Source organism: Phoxinus phoxinus, assembly GCF_949152265.1.
Source record: "Phoxinus phoxinus genome assembly, chromosome: 18".
NCBI lineage: Eukaryota > Metazoa > Chordata > Actinopteri > Cypriniformes > Leuciscidae > Phoxinus > Phoxinus phoxinus.
Window position 1 is genome coordinate 17,544,894 of NC_136893.1, and position 15,062 is coordinate 17,559,955.

General features: G+C 36.7%; 1 protein-coding gene across 1 annotated transcript; it reads right to left on the reverse strand.

The window, feature by feature from the left end:
* Positions 1-2,225: 2,225 nt before the first annotated feature.
* Positions 2,226-14,930, reverse strand: slc17a9b (solute carrier family 17 member 9b). The gene is made up of 13 exons (XM_079587774.1): positions 14,208-14,930; positions 12,969-13,166; positions 11,095-11,234; positions 9,761-9,860; positions 9,550-9,680; positions 8,600-8,696; positions 7,061-7,157; positions 6,679-6,766; positions 6,350-6,384; positions 5,893-6,008; positions 5,663-5,718; positions 4,393-4,422; positions 2,226-4,268 (listed from the first exon to the last, which is right to left on the reverse strand). The coding sequence occupies exons 1-13, from the start codon at positions 14,336-14,338 to the stop codon at positions 4,090-4,092; spliced, it is 1,398 nt and encodes a 465-aa protein (XP_079443900.1). The 5' UTR covers positions 14,339-14,930; the 3' UTR covers positions 2,226-4,089.
* Between the last annotated feature and the right edge of the window lie 132 nt (positions 14,931-15,062).

Sequence of the window (15,062 nt, forward strand, 5' to 3'; positions counted from 1 at the left end):
TTCCGACACATCTCAAGCATTCTGTGGCGGAAATTATGTAAAGAAAATTTTTGGATCAAAATGTCTGAATCCTGTTTTCAGTTAGCTGATTTCTAGTATTTTATGTATGTGAAATACACACAATTAAATAATATTTTCAGACTTTTTTTCACAATTTGATACAAATGTAGCTGGAATGGCAATGATGCACAATAAACATAGTCTGCCTATGTATGCCACATAAGAAAAAAAAACTTGTGCTTTGGTAAATTATAATTGAGATGAAAAGTCATAATTATGAACTAAAGAGTCTTCATTTGATCTCATATTTCAATGTTTTGAGTTGTTTTTGTCACAATTTTGACCTTTTCTCATAATTATAACTTAGGCCTATATCATAATTTAAACTTTTTATCTCTTAGTATGTCAATTTTGACTTTTTATCTCATAGCCTAATTATGACTAGTGTCACATAATTTAGCTTTTTAATGTCATAATAATGCATGATTTTGGTCTTATGTGGCGGAAAAATCTTCCATATATTTATCTTGATTTTGCTTTAATTTTTCATACATCCGTCTCAGATTTCATCTCAAGTTCTTCACTGAAACTGTTGGTAAACAAGCTTATCTTGTGATACAATTTTCTTAGTCAATAATTTTTAAATGATGGCACAATTAGATAACATAATTTATGTAACAAATTTAGGCTACCTAAAAGCAATTTAAGACAAATAGGCCTATTGCAATTTATTTCAATCATGCTTTGTTTTAATTATTCTATTTAAAAAAAAAAAAACTTAATTGATCATTTTTACTGTAGATATTTATATTTAAAAACATCGTCCCAGTTTGGTACCATGGTAAAACAATAAAACTGCATCTAAAATACCAAGAGTACGGTTGTCTACATGTACACACACAGACAATGCATTCGCACATCAGCACAGATCTGGATATTGTCACCTGTCACTCGAACGGTCTGGACATAAACCGGATCAGACTCTGAGAGCCTGGGGATGTTAGCATATTCTCCATAGTCCTCACACTGTAAAACATTATTTTCATGAATTGTTATCACAACTTTGGTCAAATCAACTAATGTGGTTCAGAAAAAATAATATTTTGAGTGTCTATGTATTATACCAATCTCCGTTGAATTAACTAACATTTTTAATTTCAATGAACTCAAAATTAAGGCAACCAGGTAACTTACTTTTTAAAGTGAAATCATCAATAATCTTTAGTCTTTCACAAATTTTACAAATATCAAAATCAGTAAAGGCCAAGTGAACATAGGTGTGACTAAATATCCTTTCAGATACTAATAAACAGTCAGGCGATCTGAATGACTGAATCACACATTCCACGAACACAGTATTTTGTACTGAAAACTATTAGATATTTTAGATAAACTATTACCAAACAAAACGAGCCCAACATATATCTGGTCTCTTGAACCTCCTTCAGTACATGAAGCACCTCTCATCTTCAGGTGTGACACAGTGTCGCCCACTTTGCCCCAGGCCTGATCTCACCCCCCTTCCCACCGCAATCGCCATCTGTCTCTATGGTAACCTGAGAGAGTCCCGTGAGAGGGGTGACGGATGCCTGGCACACGCACACATTGCCAACTCACCAGCATGGCACGCAGCGACCTGCCATATGGTGCCACCCCATATATCTAGCGACAGAAGCAGAGGAAGACCTGCATGTCCATCCATGCTGATACAGCTCTGGAATTACGACAACAGTGTGAACAACTATTGTATGGCTCAGGCTCTATACGAGTAATTAGCACGCTAGCATTTCCAGTAACTAGACTTCTTGCAGGCATATATTTAGGCTACTCAGAATGTTGAGCTCCACGAGTGTCTGACTACTGAACTGAAGTATACTAGCCTACCAAAGAGCCTGCGTGGAAGTTGGTTGGACGCAGTTGGCGAAGTTTGACTGGAATTTGAGGTGTAATGATGCTACAAACAGTCAGGAGGTGTTAGCCATGACACTCCCGTTAAACACACACATACCCGCCCTCGCACTTTCAGTTGCACGCATAAAGGCCTCTTTTTCAGCATTTAAATGTTTGTGCCAGACAGTTAGCTGACTGTAAACCTGTAAGCAAGGCAAGGCCGCTACACGACGCTATTTTCTGGACTCTGCTGCCTCCTGGTGGTGTGGTTCCAAACACAACTCTAATACGTCTTGGATCAGTGTTTAGAGTAAATGAATACACACAACATATTTCCCTTGATAAAATATAGTTTTATATTTCAGCAAAATATGCTTACAAATACAGAATACTGCATTTACATGGGTTTACATCTTTTTTCATGTGATATGTGTCTCTAAAAGAATGCAATATTGATTAATTCAGTTTTCTGCTAAACCTATCTTTCATCCACAACTCAGGACAGTATGACATTGCATTAATTCACAGCTCATCTATTGTATTTCCTCGTGTTGAGTGAGACAAGTTTCATAAGGAATGACGCAAGCGTAATAAATATGCAGTTTCTTCATCGCTACTCAAATGCAAGTAATTGTCAGCTGTGATGGTGAAACAAGCCCCACAATCATTATCCAGTTATGCAGAGCAGTCTATTGTAGAACAATAACACAAATGAAATGGAACATATATATATATATATATATATATATATATATATTATGCAAGATGGCATTTCTATAAAGCTGCATCAGCCAGAACAAGAACACATGACAGAAACCAGAGAAAACATACAATATATATATATGGTAGACAATAATCATATAAGCATTTTCAATCTATTCTCTAAATCAAATATAAATCAATAAATATAAATGTTTTCTGAAATATTGTCTACTGTATATATTACACACAGTGGTATCTAATCTATGTATAAAATAAGATTTTAATCACAAATAATCTTTGTGAACATATTTCTTATGATTTTATGTACTGGAAAAATTTTTTATTTGAGTCCCTTGCTCAAAAGAGAGTTATATAATAGTTCAAGTTTTTTTCCCCCTGTTTCTTTGCAAACCTGCCATGATCTTCCCTAGCAGTAGGCCTGCAATAACAGCAGAAATGTATTTCATGTTTAAATGCACATTGAAATAAGACCCATTAAAGCAAAGCTAAGCCTTCCTAGCAACTCGTTTTCCTTCAATTCTTTATGTAACTAACAGTAACATTTACATTACTTCTCAAAGCAGTAACTGGGGAATGGGAGATCTACAGCACAATTTATGAGATAATATACTTTTTGTGACCCTTTCAGCATTATTGAACTTAAAAATATGCACTTACAGGCTACATATTCAAAATAGGTTTTGGTCAAATCATTCCCATAACGTTCAGGATCTTGTCTCTACATAATAAAGCTCATCACCATAATACATTCATTTCATTGTGCAACTTCTTGGTCCAAACAAATGACCCACAGAAAAAAAAAAACACAAAGACAAAAGGAAACTAGCAGTTTGTCTCAAAGGCTGAAACAGAAACTTCCTTTAAAGATCAGAAACTATATTCAACAGCAGACAGTGGAGGAATGCTTTGAGGAATCAGACAGCGAAAAGATGCAAAAGAGCACATGTTTAACTAACTGGGACAAACTCAAATTTTGCAGTTAAAAAACAAACAAAAAAAACATTAATCTCTATCAATAGCTGTGGAAGCCCTGTGAAAAAAAGGGTCATCTGAGATGAGGTATATTCAAATAACAGGGTATTAATAGTTTAATAAACAGACTGTCAAACTCTAGCTTTTGGTCTTCATCTGATTAAACGGACGGTGTACTGCATGCAGGTTTCTGAATTGGTCACACTAGCACAAGTGCTACAGGATACAATAGAAATGAATGAACGTATGGACCTTAACAAAACACTCAGTAACACTCTTCATCCTGCGGCTCATAGTAATCTATTAAGTATGTCCTACAGCTTTTCCAATACTCTCTTCAGCCAAAGAGAGCAAAATAGTTTCCATAGTGAAGAAACCAGTGACTGTTGAGGACGTCCCCCTTCTTCTCAGAGCCAGTCATTTCTCTGTGTCCTTCCCCACCCATCATACACAAAACTCATCTGATCCATAAGCTCCACATCCTGATGGTGTTGCTCTGTGCTCTCAGATGTGGATGTTGTGGTGACGGCCCTTCGCTAGATCTATGTCCACTCTGCGAGCTTCTGCGAAGCTTAAGAACGTGGCTAAACCCAGCAGATTCACTACTGTGATGAGGCCGAAAACTGACGCCCAGGAACCACTGGCCTCGATCAGATACCCTGAGAGATACACCATGATGACCCCTAACAAGGACACACAACAGCATTAATACTAACAATCTACCTGTAAAAAAAATCTGTCCCTACTATATAATTTGAATTGAAGTGATTAACATTACATTTTAAATGTAAAAATTCATGTCCTTACCTGTAAAAGCTCCACAGGTATTCATCACCCCTATAAGACATTGAAAAAACACACATTACAGATACAGAAAAGACAAAGGAAATAATGAGACTGACTTATAATATTCACTGTACTTTGTTTAAAATGGCAGGTAATCCTGCTGCTCAATTTCTTTTTTATTATTTCATTACGTCTTTCCAGATTAATTTAATTAATTACAACATTTCTAGTGGTGTTTTTTTATTACCTATAATCAAGCAATAATGTAGGCTATTTGTTATTCTCAAATCAGGAATTAAAAACAAATGAGTTCGTTCTGAGCAAAAAAGTTACCGGTTAGAACAAAATAAAATACTGCTTTATTTATTTTGAAACAGAAGTCATTTAAAATGTTATTTGTACAGTATATTTTAATTTCCAATTGATCAGTCTACAGTAAATGTACACCGCTCACAATTTTCTATTTACCTGGACTGTCAACATTGGAAACACAGAAAGCATGACAGAGATATCAAGACACTATTTCCTCATCATATTTTCTCAATTAGATAGGATTAAAGTGTAGCCTAAATATGATTTTTTTTTGTTAGACAATATTAACTTTTATTAAACTGCAGATCGAAACAAAATAATACTTCATATTATTTTAAAAATGAGAGAAGTCGCTGCTTATTCAGAATTTTTACAGTTTCGTCTTTTTTTCTTCTGCAGAACAAAATGAATTTTAATTGCAGTGTTAAAATTTTTTTATTGCAATGTTAACTTGTAAAATAATATATAAGAAATCAAAAAACGATGTGTAATCAAGAAAAAAGATTTGACAAAAATAAGGATGAATGATGTTTGACAGGGAATGCATCTCCATGCACAGCACGCCGTCAGTAACTAAAACATTAATAAAAAATTATATAGACAACAAAAAGACAAAAAATGACTAACACTAACTAATCTTGAAATGAAAATGAATAATCTAAAAATAAAAATAAATTCAAAATATTAATAAAAACTATAAGTATTAATGATACCAAAATAATATGTGCAATAATCAGCTGATGAACTAACAACAAGATTGACAGCCAATCAAAATCCTTCCTACATTAAAGCATACACTGAAGAAAAAAACACAGAGCATAACGGAAGCGTGCGCTTAGAACAAACAAAGGTATTGTCCATCAGTGTATATGCCAATACATATAGCATTATGGTTATCATTAAAGTTATCATTCTTAGTGTGAATGAGCCTTAAGTGTGCAATCATAGTTTTGGTTAGAGCAGAGAGAATGACACTTACCAAACAGAGCCCCAGCACAGGATGGAGCGAGATCTTGAACATTCACTGAAACCCCACTACAAAGACAGAGAGAATAATACGTTTACATTCACATTCATGCATTTGGCAGATTCTTTTACATATATTTGATCAGTGCTTGCATTACCCGGGAATCAAACCCATGACCTAGCGGTTGCCGAGCTCTACTGTTTGTTTGTTTCAATGCATGTGTAAGCAGTGTGTGGCATTACCTGTGGCTGAATGTGGTGAGGCCCATCGTAGCAGACACGAAAGCCACAGCTGTGGGGAACGTGTTGGTCCCGCACAGTAACAGAGTAAACACACTGGACACACCCATAGAGAAGAACTGAAAAACACACAGATCAACACTTACCGTTCAAAGGTGACAATAAAACATTTATTTTACAAAAGATTTAGATTTCAAATAAATGAATGAACTTTCTTTTCATCAAAAATATTTTCATATTTTAAGGAGCATAACTGTTTGTTGATAATAATAAGAAATATTTCTTGAGCAGCAAATCAGCATATTGTTTCTGAAGGATCATGTGACACTGAGGACTGTGGTAATGATTCTTTGTCATCACTAAATATATTAATACATTAAAATAGACAACATTTATTTTATTTGTAATAGTATTTTGCTGTTAATGCATCCTCGTGAGAGAGTGTATACTTCAATAGTACCTGCATGAGTTTCCTCACTGACGCAGTATCAAAACCTTTAAGAGTCAGAGAGAAAGGGGCGAGAGTATGAGTGTGCCAGCTGAGGAACATTTAACAGATTTTATAAGACAATTACAGTCGTGTAGACTTGACATTTACAACACCGTAAAACTCAAACAGACGGGTAACATTGGCAGGGAAGAGCAAAGTCACGACACAACAATGATTACAGAGCCGTTGACAATAAAGAAAGGAACAGGGACTATTTAATTGCCTTTCTATTGTCAAACAATAAGACATTGATATGAGGAACAAATGTGAGCTTATGTGTAGTACGTGTGGTTTCGTACCCTGACTGATTAGATGGTCTGAAAGGCATCCACTAAACAGGGAAGAGGGGATGGCCACAAACCATGGGATCACGTTAAACACCCAACCCTGAAGAAACACACACATGCAGACATAAAATCAAACACGAACAGGAACACACAATAGGTCAGCACAACGCATGTGGATATACAGTTCTGCATACCGGTACTCTGATGTGCTGTTGTTATGTGGAGCCCCCTGCTGGAGTTCAACCAGAACAGCATCATACTAACATCATAAACAATCTCCAGTAATTCATGTCTCGCATAGAAGGAGAGAAATCTCAGTATGCAAACTGATATTATTTGCTTTGACACAGATCGTGTTCTCACACGCTGTCTGAAAGAGCGCAGTTCAGTTTACCTTGGCATCAGGGAAGGTGTCCTTGAAATACGTTGGCAGCCATGACAGCAGTGTGAAGAAGGTGCTGGCGGTGCACAAGTGTGTAATAATGACGGCACTGAAAAACAGACCGAATGAATGACACCAACGCAGCTGGCAGACAAAAGACACCGAAGGTGCACCCAGTCATTTTTTTTCCTCATTAAAAAAAGGTTTTGAAAGATAAATAAGTTTCGACAAATATGTTTAGAACTATATACACAAGATTATTAAGACATACCACTAAGTTGCGATCACATGAACAGCCGAATACTAACATTTACCTTGGTAAACCCTTATATCTGGAGACTTTCACTCATGGAATAAATGAATCATGGCTAACCGCAAATAGTGCATTTCTACAATGGCATTAGTGATCAGTATTTGCGTGATACTGCATCCACATCAATAGGTTTATGATAACGCAATATTAACAAAGGTTACAGAGAATTAAACATTTATTGAGAGCACCTTTAATCTTATATTATAATATTTTTAATTAATGTGGGTCATTTAAAAATGCAAGAAAACTTAAGTGTTAATCGAGTGCTGCAGGGAGGACATCTTTTTATAGGCCAAAACCCGGAAATGCGCATTTTAGCACTTCCGGTTCCATTGTCCTGAAGTCAATGGGTTTTTTGAGTGGTTTTTGGTTAAATGCCTGAAAAAAGGTCTGTGGTTAACACAAAATTCAGACATTTTCACATTTTACCCTATGGCATAAAAGACATTAGCCTTCTAGTGATTTTTAAAAAAAAGCTTTTACATGTCTTTAAAAAATCGATTTCTAACAAGTGATTAAATGGGACTACATGAGTTACAGCTGAACAGGTAAAATCCTCTCCTCACTAGTCCACTTTCACAGACTCATTGCGTTTATATTTGTGCTCTTGCAAGCTATTTAATAAACTTTCAACTTTTTTTTTTTCTGAAAAAGTTGTCGGAAGATTAGTGGTGGTGACGTTTGGCTTTAGCTTGATGTTGAAGTTCACTTTAGCTTTTTTTTCTCAGGCTTCAAAACGTGTAAGAATCATAAACTTTTGTAGGTCACAGCTTATTTTCTGCAATAATACAAAAGCCAATGAAAAAATATCCAGTTTTTTTGTCAAGGAAACCGTGGTGATGCAAACTGAGTGGTGAGGCTGGCCTACAAACACACGTCATCACTGCAGTCCTCTATTGCTACAACAATAACAACTAACTCACTCTCAGTCAACACGGTAAAGTACAGTTGGGCAGTGACAGCAGCATTTTTTAATTCTTTTATAATTACCATCTACTTTTCCTTATGCATTAATATAATTTTTAAAATATCACAAAAAACATCCACGTCATGTGTGCAGTCAGAAACACTCAGCCATGTTTGGCTGACGGGACAGAGTACTGTGTTACTGTGTTTCTGAGTGCTCTATATATAGACAGACATGGAGTGGATGTGAATCAGGCCTTTATGGGAGCTTAGTAAAGACCCTTTGTTCAGCACCCACACACACACGCACAGTATTCAGGTGCTAATCTCACCACACAGCTGGCTGTCTGAAGAGACGCAGCCAGTTTCTCTTGGACAGTTTGGACTGGGTTCCAGCGCTGCCCAGAGACTCCAGTGTGATGATGGGACCTGACAAACACAAGCACAAACAAACAGTTGTTAACAGTTGTTAAGGAAAAGAATAACAGCACGGCTACAGTGTCTGATCTGAATGGAGTGTATAAATAGAGACACTTAAAGTACTTGTTAATTAACACTGAATTTTTTATTATTATATTTACCTATGTATCAGCCAAACTACCAAAAATGGCTTACACAGCATAATAGGAAACACATCAATTACCACATTTCCTTGCTACACAGTTCTCTAGAATTATTGATTCTGATTGGCCAATAATGGCAGTGGAATATTTAAGATATTTTTGTACTGCAATGGCAAATATGGAATCGTTACAAAGTACATTAACATCAAAGTTTTTTTTTTTGTGGAAATAAATTACATTTTTATTCAGAAAGGACACAGCAAATTAATCATGAGTGAAAGTAAAGACATTTAATAATGTTACAAAAGATTTCTATTTCAAATAAATGCTGTTCTTTTGAACTTTCTATTCATCAAAGAATTCTGAAAACTATTTTTTTAATACATATTTTTTCTTTTTCAGGATTCTTATATATAGTTTACACAGTAATGTTTCTTGAGCAGCAATATTAGAATGATTTCTAAAGGATCACGTGGCACTGAAGAATGTAGTAATTATGCTAAAAAATAATTTTAAAAATAATAATTTTTGACATCAAAGGAATAAATTACATTTAAAAAATATAATCAAATAGAAAACAGATGTTTGAAACTACAAAAACATTTCACAGCCTATACCATACACTTCTTTCAAAAACATTAAAATCATACTGACCCCAATCAAAATCAATTTGTGAGGAACCTAGAGATTCCCCGACTAGTGCATGTTTCTGTACATACCCTCTCCTTTGAGCAGATACTTCCACATGCAGTACGCCCACAGCACAGACAGAAGCCCAGAGACGTAGAACACACTCTCCCATCCGTATAAGTCCAGCATGAGAGAGCCGAGTCCTCCAATCACCAGAGTCCTACACACACACACACAGTTACACAAATTCAATCTGAAAGACATCGGTTACATTTCCACCGACAGCGATCAGACACTAACCCCAGGTATGAGCCGCTTCCTACTGTGCTCATGAGGAAACCCCTCTCACTCTCCAGCACCTTCTGAGAGCACAGACTGGCCAGAGACGGGTAGTGAACACCTGAGCGCCAACAAAACACACACACTCATTTTTGGACAGCCATAAATGAATTATTATTGTTTATGACTAACAACAAACCAACAAATATACCACCTTATGCCCACCTTATACTAAAAACAAACACACTATGGTACTAATAAATAAATAATTAATTATAAAACAAATATAATTTTTTCATGATTGATTGATTTATTGTTTACTGATAAATATTATATTGGGCATCCTCACTTTAAAAATATTCACTTTGTATTTGATCCTGTATTGTAGATTCTGTGTTGTAATGTGCAAGTAGTATTGTATCGTAATATGTTTTGTACCCATCTCATAATTCTGAATAATAATGTAAAGCTGTTGTGAAGAGCAGGACGAGGTCGAGGGACGGCGCGAGACCGGTGGCGTGATTACTGATGATGAGCGACACCTGCACCGGTCTCGTATCTCGCACGGAGGAGCGGAAGCATAAGAGGAGCGACGACAGTGGAGATCGAGAGAGGAACCGGCCTGATCTTATGTTGTGTTTTGTTTCTGTTTTGTGTGGCCAGCAGTCGTCCGCGAGGGGCTGCTGGCTTATACTTTCATTTTTGTATTGGTTTATTTATTAATTAAAATATTCGCCGGTTCCCGCCTCCTCCTTCCCATAACAATAAACCTCGTTACAGCTGTTTTGCTGCATTCACGCCATGTTGTAATTACGAGATGACATCGTGATTTGTAACAGAAGCCTGGACAAGATGATGCCATTAATAAATTTGAGCAAACGTTAACATTTTTGCAACAAAAAGCAAAACTGCAGCTCCCTCTATGCTGACAAAGGAATCAAAGTGGCATATTTTATAGCAGTCCAGTGACTGTTTTACAGACCCCGTTCACTAGTTCACTAGTAGAATACAACAGCAGTACAATGACATACAGCATAAATAACTCACAACCAAAGCACAATTATGCTCCACAGCAAATGTCCTCTGCTTATAAAAAGGGGTCAAAAGCAGGAGGGAACATTTAGCAATTAGCAATGATTTACTAAGCAAGCAAATTTTCCCCTAATAACAGCGAACTACAGCCCCACTTAGAACAACACTGAAAACAGCTGGATATCGTTTTGCAACTTCCTCAAAGCTTAAACTATTATTGTACATCAATATCCTTAGATCCTCGAAAGTACACAATCCGCACAGCATGAAAGCACATAAGCTCAGTTATGGGAAGTTGTGTGCGCTGCGGGACGGTCTCTCACCCTGCAGCAGGCCCATGAGGAAGCGGGAGACCGTCATGGAGACGATGGGCTGGGAGCAGAAATGGGCTAAGATTGGTGTGAAGGCGGTCATTGCTCCCCATGCTGCCGCTGACAACAGCATCACTTTCTCTCCTCCCACCCTAAACACCAAACAAACCAACAAAAACACATACACACGCATTTATGAACATGACATCAAATAGGAGTTCTTGCATTTAAATATCTTTAGTATTTCTCCAGCAAAACAGACATTCCATTCCACATTTTAAAAACGTTGTAGTGCTGTTTCAGTCTTTAGATCTGCATCATGGGACCAATGTAGACCAGCGATTCATGGCAAGCTTCATTTGAATCACATACTTTGTTGTGTTCAGTCCTATTTCTGAGCAGGTTGTGGCTCTCTGGTGGCCAATAGACTTGTAAAATGACTGCATTTTAACTCACAGTTAAAAGTGTACTATGTTATTAATTTCTTTAAAGGGGTCATGACATGAGAAACCAAATTTGCCTTGATCTTTTGGTATATAAGAGGTCTTTGTACCATTAAAACGTCCTGCAAGTTTCATAGCTTAAGCCGTCCTCCCCATTATAAACGAATCATTTATTTAATCAAGCTCGAAATACAGCTCGTTCTGGATCCATGATAAGAAGTGACGTCACGGTACGAAGTGACGTACCCGCGTTTACATATAGACCGCCTCCGGCACAAGACAACTACGCTTAAAGCGCAAGACAACTACGCTCATTTCGTATCATTGTCACGACCGCGCCCGCGCGCCTCACAAGTGTTCAGTCGACGGACAGCGAGCCGAGTGGGTCTGTGTACAGGGAAATTACGATGCCACGCAGATGTGCTGTTCCTGGCTGTGGACAAACAACATCTTTGAATACGCTGCGAAAGATCCAGTCGTCAGGGGAAAATGGATGCACTTTATTTGTTTGCCGACGTCCCAGTCCATTTGAAGGATGACTGTATTGAGAACAAATCCCAAAATGATGCTGGTTTTGCCAGAAAACTGTTGCTCAAAGATAAGTCCGTGCCGACTATTCTGGGCTCAACAACGACGACGCAAACTGTAAGTAATGTATTTAAAACTTTAAACTACTTTTTAAATACGCTGAATCCGCACAGGTTCTGGCTGGGGGCGTTAATAATTGATGCATAGGCACTGACGTTAGCCAATCATAACAGTGGGCGTTAACACTGAACTCTTAAAGGGGAAACACCCCCAAAACAGACTGTTTGAATCAGAGGATGAGAAACAGGGTGGGAAAAGGTCATAAATCACTACATTTTAAAAGTTTTTTGTAAAAAAAACTATAGTAATACTATAATTGCACCTAAGGGAACATAATAATAAAATAAAAAAAAAACATGTCATGACCCCTTTAATATTATGAATGTAAGGGAATGGAAATTACTGCTGGACTAAACCGGTGCGATTAAGCAGACGGCATGGAAATGAGCCCTCAGTACTGTTTGCATACTAGCCACAACCTGTTTAACAAATATTAAAAGCAGTTTCAACTGATGGCAAAGGATGTCGTTATAAAATAGAGCTACACCCTTAAACCAGAGACTGCCATCACATTCACGTCATTTCTTACAATGAATTCACTGTGCACTTGCCCTTTAAATGCTGCGTTACTTTTAATAACGGGATAGTGATTCATTCATTTATTCAACTTATGTGACCTACTGACTGTTGCCCAATTAAAGTTACAAATATTTACATTTTATTAACTTATAAATGTAAGGGTCACTTTAAATGGTAGATCCAATATTACTAACTTAAATAAATATGTATGTAAAGTACACAAATAAAGACATTTATTTTCAGGTTTCAGCAACAGAAACAATGGAGTCAGAGGACCTGTCACTGACGTAGCCTCCAAGGACCTGAGTGAAGCAGTAGCCCCAGAAGAAGCTGCCCAACACCATGCCCGTCTCTCTCTTGGACCAGCTGAAGCGCTCTGCCATGCTCACTGCACAGATAGGCATGGCCACACGGGCACAGTACAGCAAACATGTGCCCAGCAACAGCACCACCGTCCATATCCTCGCTACTGGCCTAGATACAGGGAGATAAAACCGTATCTTTAAAGTTTACATCAAAAAAGATTCATATGAAAAGTTGTTACAGGCCAAAGCACACAAACTGGCAAGTGCCCATCTAGGTTGATTTGCTTCAGATGCACTAACGCAGCAAAACTTAGTTCATCAACCTTTTTACTCAAAAGATGACCTAAATCCCAAGTTTAACAAAGGTTATTTTAATCCTCTGATTTAGAAAAGAACTGTGACTAAGACTAAGCACTTCATAATAATAATAATTATTACTATTATTATGGTAACAATAAGTTTGCATTTGTTAACTATATTAGTTAACATGAACTAACAATGCATGAATGAATACGTCAAAAGTCGTGTCAAATCGATTAATTGTGATTAATCACTTCTAACAAAAGTTTGTTTATATAATGTTTATTTGTGCATAGAATACGTGTATACACACACACACACATACTATAGTATATATATATATATATATATATATATATATATATATATATATACACACACACACGCATATATTATGTAAAGAAAAACTTTTAATGTTAGATGTGATAAATGCTTTAGACTAGGGATGTCAAATCGATTAATTTCATTATTGTTATTCATACATAATTAAAATGAAAAGTTGTATCAGGTAATATTCTTTAATTGACCTGAGCTAACATAAACTAGAAATTAAAAGCTGTATTTTTATTCACTTTAAATGTAATTTATCACTAGTGCTTGTTTATAATGCATTTTCCCATTCTGATTGAAACTTTTGAAATGTTTGAAAAACTGACATTAAAATAATACTTTTAACTACTCATAATTTGTTGCTTAAATAAATTTAAATCTAAAATGGTAATTGGTGTCTTAGAATAAAGTGGACATAGCATTAATATACTTTTGCTATAATGTATTCATACTTTATTTATGCTACTATACTTTATTATCATAGATATATTAATTATTATATTAACTTATATTAATTATTTGTTTGCATCAGACTAATAAGCATTATTCAGAGGAAAGTTTGGTGAGGTGGTGGTCTCACCTTGTCCAGGTCTGACTCGACTCTGCCCACTTCTTCTGTGATCCAGCTTGTGCGATTTTTTCTGCGGGATTCTCCTTAATACTGGCCAAATCTGGACAAGAGTTCTTTCCATGTTTTTGTAAAATTGCCATTCAACGACAAATATATTCGTTTGTGACTATCTGCTCTGATGTCCTCTCGGGTCAGTCTTTGCAAACGTGATAGACAAACGAGCAAAAAGCAATGAAAACAATATGTTCCTATCCCAGTTTCTTCGCGGAAGCATCTCCTTATAACATCCCTGCCGCAACTTCGCTCCAGCGACCAGCAGAAACCAGCGGACTCTCGACTTTCACAGCTGCTATAACGCAGCGGGACGAATTTCAGCTTTTTCCTGATTCCTGAAGTGTTGACGATGATGATCCACGTGTCAGTTTCTTTTTTCAGCCACGCAGTTCCTCCAACCACTGGCGCCTCAAACCAGGAAGTAACGTGACTCAGCCCCTTCCACATTCAGTCATGATTTCGTCTCTGTCCTAGGCAACATAACGTTACCTGAATATGAAATTGAAAACCTTAAAGACGGCTTTTTTTCATGCAAACTGCAAGCGGACAGGTTTAGTAGACCGTAGACGTAACATGACTCAGTCATTCATTATACACCAGGTCCGACTCATGTGTGCGAATCGATACATTAACAAAACGACTCAAAAAATGAATCGCCTATTCTTTTACGCCATTCCTGTATGTGTTATGTTCAAATAAGGTTTAATGCGGTTTTTAGGGTGCTTAATGTAAATTCAAGCATCCCAGTTTGGTTTGTTGCAGTCATAGTTCAGCTCATAAAAAGTTTTTCACATAATTAGCTTTTACATT